This window comes from Typha latifolia, chromosome 13 (assembly GCF_019914945.1).
Source record: "Typha latifolia isolate L0001 chromosome 13, TyphaL0001v2, whole genome shotgun sequence".
Classification (NCBI taxonomy): Eukaryota; Viridiplantae; Streptophyta; class Magnoliopsida; order Poales; family Typhaceae; genus Typha; species Typha latifolia.
In genome coordinates this window covers 724,125-744,599 of record NC_133098.1, presented here as the reverse complement: position 1 = coordinate 744,599, position 20,475 = coordinate 724,125, and the positions used below count along the sequence as shown (strand labels likewise).

Below are 20,475 nucleotides of genomic sequence, written 5' to 3'. Positions count from 1 at the left end.
GGACCCGTCCGAAACGAGAACCCTCGCAGCCTTGCCGACTCTTACTGAAGTCGGTAGTGTTAAACGCACAAGTAGCTTCTTCGTTGCCGAGTCCCATCTTAAAGAGACCAACCAGTAAAGCTAGTATGCCCAAACACTCTTCCCCAAGTTCCAACTCCATGACCGCCACCACCGAGATCTGCAGCCGGGATAGCTTATAGGGTTTGGATTTCCCCTTGGGTTGCTGATTCCAGAGTCAAGATTTGAGGAGATCTGAGACATGCATAGATACCTGTAAGTGTGTACCCGGTGACTCGCTGATGCAGTGGTCGGTAGGTAGTGTTTCGAAATGCTAATTGCCTGGATTTGTTGCTCTCTTTGGGTCGCAGATTGAGGGCTACTCGTGGGCTTCTTGGTTCTACTAATGTCCCAAGAGCAGGACAGAGAGTAAGATTACACTTCCTTTTCTTTGATTTCGAAGAGATTTCCTCTAGGTAGTGGTTTGAAATTGATGCCTTTAGTTGGGTATTCTTGGCGCAGAAGAATGCCGCTGATAAAGTGCAGTCGAGGCATGCTTCTGAAGGTTTTCAAGGTACTTGACCGTCATTGAAGAATGCTCAATTGCTCACTTTTTTTTAGTACATATAGCGGCAATAATATTTCAGGTGATGTATCACATTTTGATGCAATGACATGCAGGTGATGATTATATTACATGGAAAGGGCAGCTGCCCACTAGGTTTGTACAGCTGCAGATTGTTAATGCCCTTCGAAAAGGGGATAGAGAGGGAGCCTCCAAGATGCTTTTGAATTATGTTACTGTGAATCATTCCCTAGGCCCTGAGGATTTTACTCATATTTTGGAATACTGTGCACAAGCGCCTGATCCTTCGGTATAATGGTCCTATTTATTTGCGCAGATAAAACCTCTCTTTTTTTTTTCCTGGAAAGCTTCACAAGTTTTTCCTTTTTTTTTCTTCTTTTCCTGTTGTTTATATAGTTTGTTATGGAGACATGGAAAGTTCTGGAGGAAGAAGCAGTAGATTTGAATAAGAGAAGTTACAGATCGATCGTTCGAGCCTTTAGCAAAGGAGAGTACCTTAACGAGGTATACAGACATTTGTATTTTGTTAATCAACCTCTTCTGTTTCTGAATCTTAACCGTTCTTAACAGCTTTTCGGAGGTTAAGTCCCTTTGTATTTTCTTGATTTATTGTTGTTGTTGACTGGGTAAAAGGACATTTTAGGAGTAAGGTTGGTTGGTTCTCAGAATCTTTTTTACTTTATAGATGCCTTAGAGGCCTAGATATTTTATAAGATCCTGAATGCCTACCATAGTTTATGCTTATGCTTCATCAGTATTTTGATTTCTTAATAGATAAACAAACTGTTATATTATTGTTAGTTTTGTTACCATCTTAGCGACCGTCAATATTTAGGAGCTTGCTTTCTAGATGAGCCGTACCTTTTTTTAGATTATTACTTACCTGGATATTAAGTTGTGCTTGCCAAACTTCTACCACTATTTGTATTTGCTTTTCTTTTCAGGCGCTTAATCTTTTATCACTTCTCGTGGAAGGTGATCGTGGCCATGTTGTCCTGCCACTGTTTAATATTTTCTTGAGTGGATGTGATAGTAAAAAAAGCTCAAATGAAGCTGAGCAGTGTTTGAAGCTAATGGAAAGGCGGCTAATTGGGAAGTCAGAAATAACTTACTGGGAGCTTCTCAAGGTTCATAATTAACTATAAGCATTTTAAACAATATGAGTACTGAAGGTCATAATCTAATGTATAGTATATGGCCATGCAGACTCACTCCCTATTTTGTTTTTTAAACTTTTCCATTGGTTTGCTTCGTTATAAATCTTTCTCAATTTTTACTTATCTCCTGTTTCCTGCTTTGGTACTATGTTAACTCATCAACTACTCAAAAAACTTAAGTTGTTAGAGCATAGCAGTATTATTCTTTTTATATTCTAAGAATGGTCATTGGTTTTGTTCTACTATTTATCACTCTTCTACATGGTTTTACTGTTAACTCCTTTGCAGCTTGCAGTTTTGCAGAGAAGTTTGACTGCAGTTCACAAAATTTGGAAGGATTGCACTAGGTACTATAACCCAAACATTATAACTCTGCGGAAATTTGTTTGGTCCATGGTTCAATTTGGTGATGTGGAGTCTGCATATATTGTCTTGCAACACATGGTCACTCTTGCTAAACAGAGAAGTGCCTCTCTTACAATGTCCTCTGCAAGGCGATACCAATCATCAAGACTAGATATTCCTATACCTGCAAAAATTGGTCTTTCTGACAACTTATTTTCAGTAAAAAGTGACATTTCTTTATTGTCACCATTGGAACAAGGCTTCCTAAAAGCAGAAGAAAGTTCGAGAGATCTCGATTTATTTGGTGGGGAAAAAAAACAAGATGAGGTAGATGAAGGTAGAAATAACTCACAAAATGCTTGTTCACATTGTTTGTGCTGTTTAATTTACAACCAGAAATTCTGCAGTTCAGGAGAACAGTGAGTTCTGCGTGACAAAACAAGAGATGAGAAATGCATCTGTACCTGTTCGAAATTTCTTGAGATGGTCGTTCAATGATATGTTACATGCCTGTGCACGATTTAACAAATACAAATTAGCTGAGCAGTTGTTTCTGCAGGTACCACTGTATAATTGCATCTAGAGGACTATGTTCTATACATCTTGTTCTTTTAGTACTGTAATACAATTCTTTCTGCAGCATCTTGAGTATTGACATTGTTAGTCATTGATAATATATGTGTTTAAAATCTAAAATCTTTGTCCTTCTTTACTTTTCTCATCTGTTGGTTTGTACAGTTATCAGTTTGTTTCTAAGTAGCTTCTTTTCAAGACATCTAAGAGACAAAATCTTGTTAGCTTTTATCCTTCTTGTTGTCAAAGTATTGACATGTTGAACTTTCAGACAGCTTATTTTGGGATGTAAACAGGATCTAAGAGAAGACATGAATTAAATTGAAGAGTCATGTGCATTTCAATCTAATTTCTATTAACGCTATCAGAAAGAGCTGAGAAAGAGCCACAACACATTCTAGATACCTTAAAAAGAAATGCAACATATATCAAAGGTCACTCGATGTTATAGTCAAAGAAAAACGACAGTCTGTGTTGGAGTAAATCTTTTTCTTTCTTTTTTCTCTATTCTTGTGGCTTGTTAAGAAGCAAAATAGAAATGGGCACGATGATCTCTCTGTTCTAAGTTTATCTAGAATAATAGGACCATGTTCCACTGCAAGCTTAGAAGGATGGCACTTGGGCTCTCTTAGCAACAAAACGGTCAAGTCTGTTGCACACATACTTATGCAGTTTGCAGACTTAGCAGAATTCGGCTTATTTGACACTTAAGAGTGGCAAGATATCACTTGAAGCAGTGTGCAATTTTATAATTTCAAATGACACCTTTTAGTTTAACTGTACATCAGCAAAAAGATTCATCAAAAGTTTGTCTAAATTTCCAAATATAGATGACTTTCCATGTTTTAATTATTATGTACTTGGAAGACTTGACCAGACAATGCAGCTGGAATCCAGCAGTTGCAAGCTTTTCATTTGACTTGTCCTCAATATAGATAGCAATCATAATGTATTCTTTTTTTTCTTCTAAATAAAAGGTTGCTGAAGTTCACTTCATTATTTTGGTGCTTGTTTTGTGTAATTTATAATCTGATATTCACTAAATGTGTGCTGCACAAGTTCCTACTTTTTCCTTTTATTGTAGCTATATGTTTGTATGGGTTGCTTCTAATTGTGTATTATGCAAGCAGAAAATTTAGCTTTACTTTTTTCGGGTGCATTTGGTCTCTCTTAAATGGTGGAAATGAGATGCACGTGAAAAATTATTGGATTCATGATTTTTCTTGCAGTCTTCATTTTCCTGCATGTCAAGTTTCAAGATATTTATGTGGAAAGTGTACTGAAATGAGTTTTCTCAGTTAAATTATTTTGAACTTGTTTTAAAAATCCTTTATTAAGTTATTCCTTCTTTAATTGAATTTATACATTTAACTGTTCTTGGCTTTTCCCATATAGATGCATGACCTTGGACTGGAACCATCACAACATACATATGACGGCTTTGTTAAAGCTGTTATTAAGGAAAAAGGAATAGCTTATGGAATGAAAGTGGTATGTTATCAATTATCATATACTTATTTTAACCAAATGAAATGAGTTGACAGAAATCATATGTTGCCATATCTTTTTAATTTATGGTTTGCTGATATGCTATCATTTGCAAAGAGCTTTATAAATAGGTCTAAAGTTAATACTTACTAGTGCTGCACCAACAGAATAGTTGATATCTCTTCTTTCTAGACTCTTTAATATTCCGTAGAATGTAGATTAACCTTTTCTTATTGTTTCTAATTTTCAGGTGGATTTAATGATAAAAAGGAATATTGAGCCTTCCAATGACACACTTGCTACTCTGTCAATTGCTCATAGCAAAACTTTAAACCTTATGTTGGCTGAGATACTTTTGGGAAGAATTTCAGATAACCTACCAAAGTACATACATGCGTTCAATGCCTTACTTGCTGCCTGTTGTGTTATGGTAACTCAACTTTTTGTAAAAGTGACTCCAGAATTTGGTTAATATATTCTATCTGTTCTGATTAGTTATTTTACTATTGGGATTTCTTCTTTCCTTTTAACAGAGTAGGACTGCAACTTCATAATTTTTACATTTTTTCCCTAGCTTCTTATATTTCAAAACAATGTCATGCATTACAAAAGAAAATAGTTATGCTACTTTTAAATTCTAAATAGATTGCCATATATTCCAATCCTGTCTAATTTCATACAATTGCTGTCTGCAAGATACAGTTGATAAAGTCATATTTTATCACCTTCGCAACATTTTGAGAAGGTAAGGTACTTCATCTCTTTTTTCATTGTGGATGATCGATGAAGGAAACCACAAAGAGCTTGAAGGTGTTAGACTGACAGTATAGTCACTTAAAAATTATCATCAGTAGGAAATTCTGTATCATGAATCTTATACAACATTTGGACCTCACACCAGCAAGACATACAAAGTGCCCATGTACAAACTGAAAAAGTCGAGTCCAACAAAAAAATAGAATAGTTGAATCAAATGCACAGCGTCATATGAACTCTGTCCAGGAATAAAAAATTTCACCTTCTCTTTTCTGTCCTCATTCATCTTTTTTTTGATATGATTACTCAACTGAAGATTGTTTCCTGGTTTTACCATGTGATAATGACTTTATTGATGTATGCATACCAAAAAAACTGAAAATAAGAATGTCAATGTGTCCTTGCAGGATGAACCAGAACGGGCTGTTCGAGTAATAGCCATAATGAAGCATCTTAATATCAAATCAAACATTAGAACCTACGAGCTTATGTTTTCCTTGTTCGGCAATGTCAACGACCCCTACGAGAAAGGAGATATGTTTTCACATGTTGATGTTGCCAAAAGAATTAGCATCATACATATGGATATGATGAAGAATGAAATTCAACACAGCTTCACATCAATGAAGAACCTGGTAAGATTGCCTTTTTCTTTCTCCCGATATCCTGTCATATATAGAGAATGTGTAGACCGGGTCTATCCTGGAAAGCTAAAAATGTTACAAACATATATATATGAAAGTAGATATTATAAACTTATATTTCTAGGACAAGTAGAGAAAGCAGTTAGCATTAAGATGTAAGAGTCATGTACAGTAGATTTTGTCTAGCACTGCGACACGCATCTCCTAAACACCTACTCCCCATAGTCCTAAATTTGGTTGGACAGTATCTGTTGCCAGCTGATTTACTAGTTTTGCGGTTCTTCTTTTGCTTCCTTTTTCAGGATGAGATTGAAACTATGGCTAATGTGCGTTGATATTGTCTTTGATTATGATATTTGGCTGTATGGGTTGTACTCCTATAGATGTTTTATATTATTGTTTTAAAACTTCATTCATGTGCTTTAGAATAAAATTAAGTTTGGTTTTACTTTTAATATGCATATTTTCCAAAACAATTATATTTTGGTCAGATCTGGATTCTGTAATCCCCACATGGAAATTCTTACCATTCATCTAGTGTTAATGTAGAAGGTAATTTCCTGAAAAAAAGATCAGTTTTATGCTTTTATGTAATTGTTTTAATCCCTTACCTTTCAGATTAGAGCTCTTGGAGCTGAGGGCATGATACAAGAGATGCTGCAGTACTTAAACGTAGCTGAAAGCATGCTATGGATGATGGATCCTTATAAAAGAAGTGATATGTACAATACTGTGCTTCATGCACTTGTTAAGTCCAAGGAAGTATGTTTTCTTCTGCCTCTTGTTTTTGTATCTGTTTGGGTGGGGATTATGGAATGCTGAAAGGCATTAAATTGGTATAAAATCATTCTCTTTTGTTGTTGCATGGTAAAGGTGAAATTTAAGAGCAATTGATATTTCTGGATTGCAGAGTCATGCAGCAATTAGAGTCTTTAAGAATATGAGATTGTATGGTCTCCCAGCCAACATTGCCATCTACAACATAATGATAGAATGTTGTGGCATTCTGAGATGTTTCAGATCTGCATCTGCATTGGTATCATTGATGTACCGTGATGGTTTCTGTCCACAGTTGTTAACATATACTGCACTAATCAAGGTATTCCCCACTTCTTTCATATCTTCAATAAGGAGAATCTTTTAACATTTAAAAGCACTTTTGGTATTCGGCTGGACGACCGGCCTCACTATACTAAGTTTATAGAAAGTATAGACCTCTAGATTTGATAAATGATGTGGCACAAGCTCTCTCTATCTTAATTCCCCACTTGGATAACTTTTTATAAACAAATTTCTTGAATATCGTTATCCTTTTTATAAAATTAGAAGGGAATGCATGGCTAACATGGCATTGCATTTGACTGATTTTATATTTCTGCATTTTTAGCAGCACTTTTGTTTCTCACTTTAGTCTTTTTGGTAGCATCATCTATCCAGAAGCTTTAAAGCTTAGCATTTGTCTTGGCTTACCAAGTAGTTTGTTTGCCAACTTTTTCTCATAAAAGAGATATTTCTAGCTTCATAGTAGCCTCCATAAGCAGTGGCCAATGTCATGCCATAGTGCCGGTGGTCCAGCTGCCCAAGTGTTGCTGGTTCTGTCCCCCTTAGAAACAAAGGTTTCAGCCCTAAAAGAGTCTTACAGAGTGTCTTTTCTTTCTTATCTGATATTGTTATGTTATTGATTTGAAGTCTTAACATTAAAACACCGTCTTAGTTTTTTTTTAATATTTTTCTTCATCAGTATCTTAATTAATCAGTACTGTGCCAGTCAGCTGTAGAATGATCAAATTTCTTGGTAGAAAAGGAGGCACTGCGCCGAGACAGTTTATCAAGATTTGATTTTTATTAAGAAATAGACTAATGAGATCTAAGTTTAAAGGATGAAATATCAGCAGGTGGATAAGCAGTAAAACTACTTGAAGAGGCCTTCACGAATGACATGCAATCATGTTTGGCATTAGAAAATAGATGTACATCTCTAAATGTTTTTAGTTTCCTTTCAGGTACTGTTAGCAGATGAAAATTTTGATAGTGCGCTACATTATTTGGAGCAGCTAAGAATTGAAGGGATTCGGCCTGACATCCAGATATTCAATACGGTTCTCAAAGAAGCATATGCTAAGGTACACTCACGATGCTATAATTGTTCAATCATCTCTGCAGTAGTACTTACATAGACATCCGCAAATTTAAGATCTTATGATTGCCTCAGGGTCAAATTGATGTAATTGAGCATATCATTGAGCGCATGCACAAAGATAAGATCCAACCTGATCCTTCAACCCTTTGGTACACGTTCTCTGCATATGTGGAATGTGGGTTTGAGAACACAGCTGTGGAAGCCTTGCAGGTCCTAAGCTTGCGGATGATCTCAGAAGATGATAACATCCTTCAAAAAAAGAGGGTTTCCTTTGAGGACCTTATCCATAATGAAGACCCAGATGCAGAATTAAAGATCATTGAGACATTTAAAGCATCCCAAGAGTATCTTGCAACAGCTCTATTGAACTTAAGATGGTGTGCAATTGCTGGTTTCTCCATATCATGTTCTCCAGCTAAAAGTCTCTGGGCAAAAAGGCTATCTTCTTCTTACGGTGTGGGTAAAAGCTGATGCCTACCTTGTATCCAGCTCAACCTACAATATATTTTTTTGGAAGGATCAACCCTATACCTGTATCAACATGCTGCCTAATGTTCTTTCAAAGGAGTGGCCCTATACCTTCACAAAGATGCTGTTTAGAGATACAGAAACTTTCACCTGATTGTGTTGGTGGTTTCTCTAATCTGTAGCGAAGCTGGCGCTTTGCATTTAACTGATCAGCTCACAATCACCAATTGAAAGCTCCGCTGGCCTCCATGGAAGTTTTAGGCTGATGATAGCTCAGTGCGAAAGAAGGTGACATAGTAACTAGATGAGATCCCCCAGAAAGAAATATGGAGGCCGGCTTAGCAAATTCTTGCCCATCCAGAACTGAAAACGCCGAAGTACCACGAGGATTTTTGAAATTTGTATGCAGACATAGCTATAATAGACAGATAGGCACCAGAATAACAAAATTTTGTCAGTTTTGCTGATTCTTGCATATCAGAGATGTAAATCGTGTATTTATTGATGTTTTATTCGAGAATGCATGGGAATAATATAAAGAAATCATATGGAAGCATACATGTCAAGAGAAATAGATAGGTATATGATATTTATCCTTTTCTTCTAATATCTATCTGCTTGCTGCAGCAATTCTTTTTCTCCTTGAAATTCTGGATTAATTATGATAGCTTGTGCCGTGATTATTAGATAACAATGACGACTTCATTGACGAAGCTTTCTGGCATGACGGGTGATGGCGGTGAGCGGATCACCTCTAAGAGGGGTGCAGTGCAGCACCCCTCATGCCATATGCTAGTATGCTGTCGGTATTGGATTCACCTAAGAGATCCTAATGCCATATGCTAGTATGCTGTCGGTATTGGATTCACCTAAGAGATCCTAATGGCACTTAACAAACAAAAAGGGCGAAGGATACGTTGTGCTTCAGCTCTTCTTTAATCCTGTTCTAGTCTGGCTGATCTACTACGAAAGTGTTCATTGTTTTATGAATCGACTTAGCACTGATCAGTATAATTAATAAATGGCATTAGATTCGATGAAACAGCCATCTCATCATTGTTGACATAAAATCTGATACATCAAAGATGGTAAATAGACATTCAAATTTACGGCTCAAAGCCACTAAATTGAGGCAACCCAGGTCTCCTGTTTATACACGTAGCTTCAAAAATATTTCATAATAAGATCAGGGTAACAAGTAATAAATATTATTGCAGAGTTGAACCGATTACAGTAAGGAAAGACCAAATTCAGAGATCTTGAATGGCAAAAATTTCAGAAGTGAATTACAAACATTTGACTGAAGCCTGAATCCAGATATACAAATCGAACATCCAATCACCTCTGTTATACATGCAGCAGAATACCCGTGTAATGGGACGTATTCTCTACCCTTATATGTATTATCTACCCTTATATCTCTCCCCCATCTCCGCTCTCTCGTTCACTTACTATACAACAATATCAACTTTTATTTGAATAATTTTTTTTTAATAAAAAACTGCATTCTATTACAAATGTGTATTTACTGGCTGAGCTGCATCAGGACATCTTCCTCTTTATCAAATGCTCTTCTTGGCTTGATGCACATCTTTGTCCATTTCTACTCGGCTCAAATCAAGACCAATCCGTGATACATGTTAATTGTGTCTACAAAAGAATAGCAATCTAAGAAGAATACTGTAATAGCAGTTTCACAAAACCGATGGCTCATCTGGCCGTAGCAAGCATTCTTGGGGATTGGAATAGAAGTAGTCCTCTTCCTTGGGTCTATCAGGGATAACCACTCTCTTAGAAGGCATTCCCATGCGATTTTCATGGGCTGCCTTCACCGACGATGAGAACTCCTCCCAGCCCAATGAACCATTGCTATACTGATCTACTAGCTCAGTTATAAGTTTTCGATCCAATAGGACAGTCCTCCTGAACCCCAAATACCTGCAGGAAAGAGAAACCATAACTGGGCAAGTGAAAGCTTATGCATGTTATAATCCACTATTGCATGCAAACATTAGTAATTTTCATTTCATAAGAACCAAATAAGTATCGTGAACTTCACAAAAACCCATATATTAATGATAGAAGCACTTTTTGTCAAAAAAATAATAATAGAAGCACTATTTCAGCATGCAAAGAGGTAGGCACTTGCAATTGCAACTACTTGCCAGGCAGTACAGGAAAGGAGATGAGATCAGTATCAACTTGATTATGTCGCCAAAGGCTGAGCCAGAAATCTTCTCAGCACAATCTTGCTTTGAGATACAACTTAATGGCATGTGAAATTCTCCAAACGCTGGTATTATCGAATGGCAAAAACCTAATAAAAGAACAATCTGTCTACAGCAAATAAAATGGGTTGCCCACCACACCTTGTGAAAGATCCATAAAGGCCTTAGGTCAGCTAATACAATATCTTTAAATGCTGTTGGTGACCATGTTAGTTTTCATATGTGCCTGTAGCTTATAAGGAATCACAGAACTTTATCCAACTATAATCAAAGAAATAGATACCTAAAAGGGATTCAGTTTTAAATAGATACCTAAAGAGATCATAGAATCATTTTCAGCCTTACTTTATAGTCAGGTCAACCAATACAATTTAGGCATAAACATAAATTATAAACAAAGAACTAAAAGTGCTAAGCAACTCCATCTCTACCACCTCCACAACTTAAAATTTCTGACAGCAACATAGAGAATGGAAAAGCTGAAGGTAGAAGGGCCACTAAATCTGATTGTCACTATTGGGTTAAAGAGATTTTGCATGCATATATCTGTGTCCAGAATAATTTATTTTTAGTATCTTCGCATCCAACTTTTAAAAAAATGAATATTTTATTGCATTCCTGCCCAATTAATATTGAAAATATTGACCAAAGTAGATTTGCTACCACAAGGAAGTTGATGAACTGAAAGATACAGTTAAGAATCACTACAAATGGCATCATATCGAACAATACCTGCGATGACCTTCAACAACTTTTGCCATGTTACCATCATACGTTGGAACAAAGATATCACACTCTATAGATACCATATAGTCTAATGCTGCCATCTGCGATGAATGGTTCTGGAAAAATCTGAGATCTGAAGGTTCTAATAGTACTTCTTTTCTCACCTGCATATAATTGTTACTGTATCCAGTCATTCTTTCTGAAAAATGAAGCAACCTGCAATACTAATAATAAAAGTAATACAACTATCGCATGAACTGACCACATTAGGATAAGCTGCAGTAAGTGCAGACATTCTCCGATGTCCACCATATATTTCTCCAGCAGCAATGTATACTTGAATATTGCGATCGATATCCAATGCTCTAAAAACCAGAGCAGTCTCCTCTGGTGTCAAGGGACACAGTCCATCTTTTCTTTTCAAATCAGAGTCGATTACTTTCTCTTTCCACCATGGATAAGCATATCTGGAAGCCACTCCCACAATATAAATTGCAAAGGAATCCTCAAGAGTTTACTTATATGAGATTACAGAAGAAAGGCAGGAAGGAAAATAGAAAACAGATCACTCATACCTCATTCTTGTAAGCTCTTCCGCCTCTTCACTAGTGCAACCATGGGTGCAGCCAGAAAAGGCCAACATGTCCATTTCATATCGTAAGTGAAGAACCAAAAAAGGTCCATTCTGACGGAGCATTCTGATCACTCGCTTGCCCAACTCCTCAATTTGAGGCGTAAACCTCAGAGCGGCATAATTTACTCGACAACGCAGCTTTTGGATCTTTAGAGGTAGACCATTATTGGCAAGTCTGGCATCAGTCCTATTCAAATGTACAACCTTGTATTTCTTCATCAAAGGAAGAATCTGTTTACAAATCAAACAGATGGTTAGCCTCTTCAATGGATTGCAGTGATGTAACCGTCCAAATATACTATAAAAATGTAGCTACCTGATTCTGGTAATAAGAGATATCAGACCAACTAATGGGTGGCATCGAGTAAATCATTCCTAGCTCCACCCTTTTCTTTAGCCTTGGTGGTAGTTCTTTTAATATCCTGACCTCATCTCTTAATGAGTTTATAAAATGATCCACATCAAATATGTCTTGAAACTCACTGCAATGATGAAGAAGTTGTTTGTTTCATGAGAACTTTTGGAAGAAGACAAAATTATTGAAGATTAAAATAACAAGAAGACTTATAATACAACAGACAAGCAGACCTAGGATCGGCCCAAAATGAGGTTTTATCCAATTCTGGTACTATCAGAGTCACGTTCAAAAATCTTGCAATAGCAACCATATCGCATATCTGAGATAAAATGAATGGAAACAAAGAAGACTGCAATGTGAGGGTTTATAACATAAAATTTCTATCAAAATGAGCAACGACACTACTCATAAATCAATAAATAGAAAATAGATAGTTCTGTACTTCTATAAGCTTCATCAATTGCTTACCGCTGCTCGCATCTGATTAAGCCCACCATTGCATGAAACCATTAAGTAACCATTGTTCCTATAGATCCCTAAAGAGAAAGAGCATCAAAAAATTCAGACAGCGCAGCAAAGCATATAAATAATGTGCATCTCAGAAATGTAGCAACACACGTCAGTGTTGGCCAACCAAAATGCTAGCAGATAATATCCAATTGGCAAAGAGAGCAACATTTGATGACTTCAAAATTGAAAGTACATGGATTACAGGAGAGCCTGACCAAACTGATTTGCATGCTACAGACAATGAATGGAAGAGAAACTACCCAAAATGGCTTAACATCAACATTGAGCAACTGTGCGAATACTCAAAACTACTAGATAGGTCAGGAAGCAGAAATAAATCGAAAGAGTTAAACAGTGACAAAAAAAGGAGTTAATTATTGCAAACAATCGCCTAGAAAACTAAGACACGACTAGATTTTTCGAGGTGGCAGAAACATGAGCAAGTATTACAGCATCATGTTATACAAAAGCCAACGATTTAAGCAACTATAGTAACATCCACCATCAATAAGCCTAAAAATAGCAGAATTTTGAAACCATTAACCCACTCAAATTGGGATTTCCACACAAACAAATGCAATCCGCAATAAAAGAACTCACTTTTAGGAGGAAGGACGATCTTCTCGACTACCAAAGCCCTCTCCTCCTGCTCCCGAGATGGTTTCACGAAGAGTGGCGAATCGAATGGGGTGAAGCAAGAAGGCCATCCGTTGAGCACCCTCGGCCCCCACATCTCCCCCAGTGCCGTGAGCTGCATCACGCACGTCCACACAATCACGGTGGTGGTGACTCGAATCATCCATCGCTTCATGCGAGACCTCCTCGATATCGTAATCTTCTCCCCCCTCAATCCCATCGCCTCGTCAACACGACATAGCAAACCTAACCCTAATCACTCCGCCCAATCCCCCTCATCGATCACAACAATCTCCAGATTAAAATATAAATCTCTTCTGACTTCGGCTACCGCTCCCCCGCCTTGCCGCTAAAATCTGATGATCTTAACCAAAAGAAAAATGGAAATAAACTTATCCGCTCTTCCGGACATCGAGATCCGGAGTTGGGATTCTACTGAACGACTCGATCACCGTGAATTGGAGGCGAGAAACTCGATCTCCGGAGAGCGAGAGCTCTTCGAGGCGTCGGTGACGTATATACGATGAGATTGAGCTCGGGATCGGATCCTGACCCTTAATCTCGATATGGATACACCCAAAGGAGCGCGTGTGTTATGACGTCTTATACGTGGCGGGTTGTGGATGGTCCAGTGGGCCGTGACAGGGTAACAGCTAGGCGCGAATGATGGGTTTGCACGGAATTTTCACCACTCGTGACCGGCACCGTTAGTCTACTCCGTTAATCCCGTGAGTCGCCGCCTTTTGTCGTCCGTCTCCTGACGTGTCATAACGGTCGTGTCGAAATCTTTTTCTGTTTATTTTTCGGCAAATAACAACCTATATTGCGAAAAGACCAGCTCTGGCCTCTGGTTAGAGAATGATGAATCCTTCTTAATTGGGGAAGGTGATTTATAAACTCACGCCTTGAGGGTTTATTAGTCTCGGAAGCCCTCTAAGAAAGAGAAGCTTTAATTAATTCTTAACGATTAAGAAGATATTAGCGGTAGTTGGGGTTGTCTTTATGAATCAAGATTAAAATGGAAGGCAACCAAACAAGCACGGGAGAAGGAGAGTATTAGCGTTGGGTGATGATGCATCCATCCCAGATTAAAGTATACATGTTGTCGGTCCATATGCAATTTAGTAGTCTGCCTACTTGCTCTGTCAAATATTTGCTCCTCTTAAAAGTAATAAAATTTCCTGTGTTTCATACTAAAATAATGTTTGGGGGAAAAAAATACTGAATTAATTCTTAATGATTTATAATTTTGTAGAATTTGACTATGTGATTTTTTTTTTATATAATCTATATAAGAGATCTTTATGAAATGAAGCACATAGACTTATTTTTTGAAAAAAAAACAACACCAACAACAGCGAGAACAATTAAAAAGGAACCACAGTTTTCTTCTATAGGTACATAATGGAGATATACTTGTAGTCTTCTACCAAGGAGAAGTATCAATGTGGCTTCAACTGCAAATAATTCAGAGAGTTAACCAGCTACTGCCAAAATAATACAAACAAATGTGCACCGAATCCTCTAAATGGACTTTATACGATACACGTATAAGCAGCAGTACGACTGGTGCAGTATATAAAAAGAAGCCAACCACTGGCAACGTGGGGACACCGACATGGTTCATGTCTATACTATATAGTCACTTCTTGTCTTCCAATCACCATTTTAGAGGTGCAAAAGGGATAATTCTATGCATAAATTAATCCACGAATATTTTATTATTTGATTAAATTTTCATCTTCCCATTAGTAAAAAAACTCTAGGGGCCTATTTCCTGCAGTTTAGAGAGCTTCTGATTAGCTCCCAAATTAGTTACATTTTCTTTTTTTTTTCTTATTTTAAATGAGTGATTAATATGGCAGTCAAACAAGGTCCGTCGAAGCAACTTATATTTAAAATTATTTAGTAGTTTAGTGATTAGGCTTGATTTAATTGATAGGTATAGTTAGTTTGGAGGAATAGCTCGACAACGCAACGACTTAAAATAAATTTCGATAATATTTAGTTTAGAATAATTATTCAACGATGTATATGACCGAAAGTCTAGACTAAAACAACTAAAAGTCTTACAGAGCCTAAGTAACTGCCCAGAATTAATTTTTTGTTCAAGTTATATCTAGCTTTCAGTCAGATGAATAATAAAAATAAAAAACAACCCACTTTTTTTATTGGATGAAGTGTACATATGGATTTCTGTAGTACGGATTCAAAAAAGCGTGCTACTGCCCAAGCCCTCAAGGTTCAACACAAGAACCAGGACCGAGATGAAAGGTCAAATCAATTATATTCGTCAGCGTCAAAGTAAAGAGATTGTGATGTAACTTCCAGGTTGAACTTTCGATCTTAATCCAGATGGTTCAATTGGAAGTCCACAATATACGAAGCAAATCAAATAATTACTCTCGACCAGCATGAGGGAACCAAACACTACACGAAACACGTATCATTTTCACCTAAAACAGGACTAGTATAGGAAAAGATAAGAATGCACATCTGGATAGCAGAAGCGATCACTGTTAAGAGTAAATAATGATGCCTACGGATTGAGAAAGTACCGAGATGAGCATTATATATTTCAGAACATTATAATGGTATTGTTGTGAACGAAGAGATTCAAAGCAAAGAGTTTTCTAGATAAAAAGGACTATCCATCAACAATCTATGATATAACCAGAAAATTGGTAAGAAAAGATAAGCCTAATACTAGAGTCCATGAATTAAAAGAGAACATGAGTTTTAGATCGCATCGAACAAGCAGAGGTCAGACAGTAAAAGTAGAAAAAGTACTCAAGAATTCTTTGTGGATTAACCTGCCACAGAATATAGACAGTAATGTACCATCATAGTTCAGAATGCCAAAGAAAAAAAAGACAAGAGAGAGGCTAACTCATTATGATCTGGCAGAAAGAAATGAAAAATATGCCCCGGAAATTTCTTCAACACTAGAATAAAAGCACAGTTTCTACTTACACATAAACAATAAATTAATACAAGCAAAATACAAAGAAGAGAAGACATTGGAACTGATAAAATGTTGCCATGACATGGGAACCAGCGGACCGGAGAATTGGACTGCGGGAACAGTGGCTTACCCACGGTCAGACAATTATATGGCATCATCTGCCTTACTTTTTGAACCTCTCTCATCATCACTCTCCAAGCCCTGCCAAAATCAATTTGTTTGTCGGGAATAAGATGCTTTACTAGGAACCATTTCTGAACATTCTATCAAGAAATAGTTCATCAGTTTAAGATGCTAATAAAAAATTCCTGCTTCATGATAGATAGATTAAATGGTGAACATGAATGAGTTCTATTGAGGATGTGAAAAGCAAATGATACGTGCCAATTAAAATAACAGGGTCTTTGATGAAATCTGCTAATGTAAGATCAACGTCTTCATGATAAAGTTGTCATCAATAAGAGTAGCAGATAATCACGATGCACCCACTCAAACATTACTGATAAAAAAAGCATCTTAATCATGGGCTGCTTGGGTCAGGGTACATTTGTGTAGCTCATAGTCAGAAATAGAAATCACAAAGATCCCCAATAAATAGAAGTGAACAGTGTTGGATCTAGTATGTTCTTGATTGCTCTTTTTTCCTCTTTGCTTCTTTTTTTTTTTTCTTTTTTGGCGAGGTTAGGAAGTTTTAGAACCTGACATCAGGTCCAGTTAAAGTTAGGCTGATCCAAATATTAATATATGTAAATATATGTGGACTACAAAGTTTATAATAAAATTCTTGGAAAAAGATTCAAAACTTCTTAACTGTCCCACCACTCTTGAGAGAGAGAGAGAGAGAGAGAGAGCAAATTACAGAAACTAGCACTTGAAAGACCAAGTTAGGGCAAATTAAATTAGCACTGGTATTTTCTCTCTTCTTCTAGGAACTAAATGCTCAAAGTACATAATTATGAACCATCTCAATCTTCATATGACATAAACGCAAAAAGAATGAGATGAACATATGGAGTGCCGTAACAGGATGAGGGTAGAATCACTTACAGACGTGCTTCCAACCTTATCAAAATCATCATCAAAACCATCATCTGGAAGATACACTATAATTAGGAAAAAGAATATACAAGAACACTTTCAAGAAAATAATCATTTTTTATCCCCCTTATAACAAAGTAAATTCAGTGACACTATGTACACATTATAATTTGGCCAGCACTATTAAGATAGAGAAAACATGTACAGAAAAGTAAATTGCTTACCTGGACCATCATCATCGCTTCCAAGATCACCAAGAAGAAAGACATCCAAATCATGCTCTGGATTCGAAGAGGTTGAAGTCTTCGTTTGCAACTTTGGATCATTTGCTTCTCCCTTCACAGGTTGTGTAGGCATTGATATTTCCTTTACCTCATTATCTTTCTTCTTTTCTGATTTGATCTTTAACTCCTCCATATATTTTTTTTCATAGCTATAAGGATGCAGAAAGAGTGAAGTAAGAAAGATATCCAAGCATTTATTTATAAAGCATCATCTGAAGACCAAGTATGTCCTTACTAGAGGTATGTATATTTGTTAGGATGAAATATTGAAGGATGTAAGCTCTAAAAAATGGCATATTAAATATGTTCTTACTAGAAGTATGTAAAGTTTTTAGGATAAAATATTGAGGGTTTAAGTTCCAAAAAACGGCATATTTATGACAATTAACCAGTTTGGGATAAGAATGGTGCAATCTGAAGATATTATTAATTTCCTTAATCTGCATCAGAGTAAGGGATGACCCTGGAAAAGAAAGGAGAAGACTTACGGAGCCACATAACTGTTAACAAGTATGAAGTATATCCGCCAGAACTTTCTCTCTTTCATATAGCGTGGACATAACTCATATCTTAACTTAGATATTTCCTGAAACATAGAAACAATTATATAACATAAGGTCATTTAATCTGAGATACAAATCAAACCCACAAAGAACAAAACTCAAAATGCTGCTGGATGCAACAAAATCCATTCCAAAAGAAAGGCAGCCAGACAGAGGGGGGAAAAGAACAATGTAGCCCTGTACAATTATCTGAATAACTACAGAGTTCAAGATAGTCTTGTTTACTACTGGACCAGATGGAATTGTATATCATGTAAATATATGATTAAATCCAGCACAACATCCACCAGGACTATCATCAAAAGTCTACTATTAGGAAACCAATAATATCGAAGATAATGTTATGTGCCCTGTTAAAAGAACTGGGTTCGAGTGTGCAATTTGACTTGTTAAACCGTACACTCTGATGGTTGGTAAGCATGGGGCGCCCAAAGTACAAGTGTATCCAGAACTGGGTAAAATATTTAGAGACACCAGTTCAATTGTAAACAACTGAATCATTCCAGTTCTCCATGAACTCAATGGGTTAGAAAAGACATAAACTATCAGAGACTCTCCTTTGATTTTTGAGTTCTTTTCAGAACAAGACCATTAAATTGTAATAAGGATACTAGTAATTTGAAATGCAACCAGATAAATTAATGCACAATGAATCTAGTGACATAATTTATATAGTCCTATTCTTATACTGTAAAAAGGGCATCCTTCGGAGCTCCCTCAAATGCAAACCCAAAGTGCAAGATGGATGCAGTCTTACCATCATACTGGACAAGTTACATTCAATTATTCATGATTTGGAACCATGTCAAGTGTGTGCAAGATGGGAAGCATTACAAATATCTTACCTAGTAATAAGTTAAAAGAGAAGAGGCAGAAATATCAACAGAAGGACCAAAATTTAATTTGCTTCGGCCTTCGTGTACTACAAATTGAGCTAAGACGAACAAATTAAGAACATTATTAAATGAAAAGGTGGCACCGAATGTACCTTCACAGTAGAGAGAACAATAGTAGCATGTCTCGCTTGCCATTCATTAAGGTCCTGCCTCACATTCGACACAGTGGGGACCTCCGACATATTCGGTTCATCTGTGCATAAAAGAGCAGCAAATTACTTCCAGATAAACAAAAGAAGATAATAGAAGAATCACAGAATCATACAATTCAATAACCAAAACAAGATCCCTAATCAAACAAAACGCAAGCAACTGAATGCCAAGATCGTTTCACCTTCCATGGGGAAATCTCGGAAGGTGCTAATCGTGATCCCCTTCACGAACTCCCTCAACTCCTCCGTGATACCGAAAATCTCGACATCCTCACAGGAAGCCGGCGCGACGGCAGCGGATCCGGATCCATAACCAGAACCGGAACCGACTGCGAGCGGCGGAATCGGAGGGATGGGGATGTCGGCGGCGAGGGTCTTGATCTGGCCGGCGGCACGGAGTGCCTCGGCACGGATGAGGTCGGCCTTCTTGCTTGCCTCGGCAGCGAGCTCCTTCGACTTCTTCGCCGTCTCGGAGACGAACTCCTGGGAGAACCGAGCGGCCCCCTTGGTGAGCTCCTGCGATCGCTTCGCCGCCGCCTCCGAGATCTCCTGCGATCTCTTCGCCGCCTCCTCGGCGAAAACCCTAGCTCTACCCCACAGATCCATTGCAATTCCTTCGGATCGTCTTCTTCCTCGATTACTATTACTATTACTATCTTCCCTTCGTCTTCTCGTCGTCGAGAGAGGGAGACGAAAAATAATGTTAAGGGGGATATGGATATACGAGGAATTTTGACTACGAGAATTGATAATACGCACAGCACAGCCGTCTGATCGCTATGCTAAGTCCAAGTTCTTCAGAATGGACGGTGTGAGATTAGTATCAAAATTTTAGATTGCCAGGTTGGACATATGGGCCGGAATTGGACAGGAGTTTTGGCAGCCCGACCCGACCTTCATACCGGGCCGCATAGGTGGACCTATTTACCCGACCCGTTAGGCCTCCGGGCTCCGGGGGAGTCGGCCTAATTCAATGCCCATAAATACATAGCTTTCATGCCATCAAATACATGCATTATACTTTTATACATTCCTCTAGGCATTAATAATATGGTCAAAAAGAGTAACAGCATCATTCATCATCATCTCCCATCTCCCATGTGCAATTAATAATCCATGACTCACTCTCTACGCAACCATAACGCAATACACGTAACATCTACAGAGTAAAAATATTGGCCTATAATAAAATAAAATAAAAACTAAACATGGGAATAAAATTATAATAATTATGTTAAAATAAATTTATGTTTGATTACTAAACTTTTAAGAGCAAAAGACTAAAATGTTAGCACAATAGATAGTGTGAATCGAAATGAGTGGAAATAAAT

General features: G+C 37.3%; 3 protein-coding genes across 5 annotated transcripts; 1 reads left to right on the top strand and 2 right to left on the bottom strand.

Annotated features, from left to right (window-relative positions):
- The first annotated feature begins 100 nt into the window (after positions 1-100).
- LOC140800305 (pentatricopeptide repeat-containing protein At1g76280) lies at positions 101-8,761 on the top strand. 3 transcript variants are annotated; one of them, XM_073155022.1, is made up of 15 exons: positions 101-273; positions 369-426; positions 520-571; positions 679-872; positions 980-1,087; positions 1,528-1,710; positions 2,029-2,412; positions 2,498-2,644; positions 4,054-4,149; positions 4,397-4,576; positions 5,310-5,537; positions 6,165-6,308; positions 6,457-6,645; positions 7,550-7,669; positions 7,759-8,761. In XM_073155022.1, the coding sequence occupies exons 1-15, from the start codon at positions 260-262 to the stop codon at positions 8,155-8,157; spliced, it is 2,496 nt and encodes an 831-aa protein (XP_073011123.1). In that variant the 5' UTR covers positions 101-259; the 3' UTR covers positions 8,158-8,761. The 3 variants fall into 3 exon arrangements, with proteins under 3 accessions (XP_073011123.1, XP_073011122.1, XP_073011124.1); XM_073155021.1 differs by having other exon boundaries at positions 2,029-2,422; positions 2,493-2,644; XM_073155023.1 differs by having other exon boundaries at positions 114-273; positions 501-571; positions 2,029-2,422; positions 2,493-2,644.
- Positions 8,762-9,340: 579 nt separating this feature from the next.
- Positions 9,341-13,783, bottom strand: LOC140800143 (rhamnogalacturonan I rhamnosyltransferase 1-like). Its single transcript, XM_073154807.1, has 8 exons — positions 13,211-13,783; positions 12,569-12,636; positions 12,331-12,419; positions 12,059-12,224; positions 11,684-11,973; positions 11,371-11,575; positions 11,115-11,272; positions 9,341-10,092 (listed from the first exon to the last, which is right to left on the bottom strand). The coding sequence occupies exons 1-8, from the start codon at positions 13,464-13,466 to the stop codon at positions 9,849-9,851; spliced, it is 1,476 nt and encodes a 491-aa protein (XP_073010908.1). The 5' UTR covers positions 13,467-13,783; the 3' UTR covers positions 9,341-9,848.
- Positions 13,784-16,024: 2,241 nt separating this feature from the next.
- Positions 16,025-19,902, bottom strand: LOC140799996 (uncharacterized). Its single transcript, XM_073154608.1, has 6 exons — positions 19,327-19,902; positions 19,085-19,185; positions 18,022-18,119; positions 17,474-17,682; positions 17,259-17,302; positions 16,025-16,412 (listed from the first exon to the last, which is right to left on the bottom strand). Exons 1-6 carry the CDS (start codon positions 19,748-19,750, stop codon positions 16,356-16,358), a joined length of 933 nt encoding a protein of 310 aa, XP_073010709.1. The 5' UTR covers positions 19,751-19,902; the 3' UTR covers positions 16,025-16,355.
- Positions 19,903-20,475: the final 573 nt, after the last annotated feature.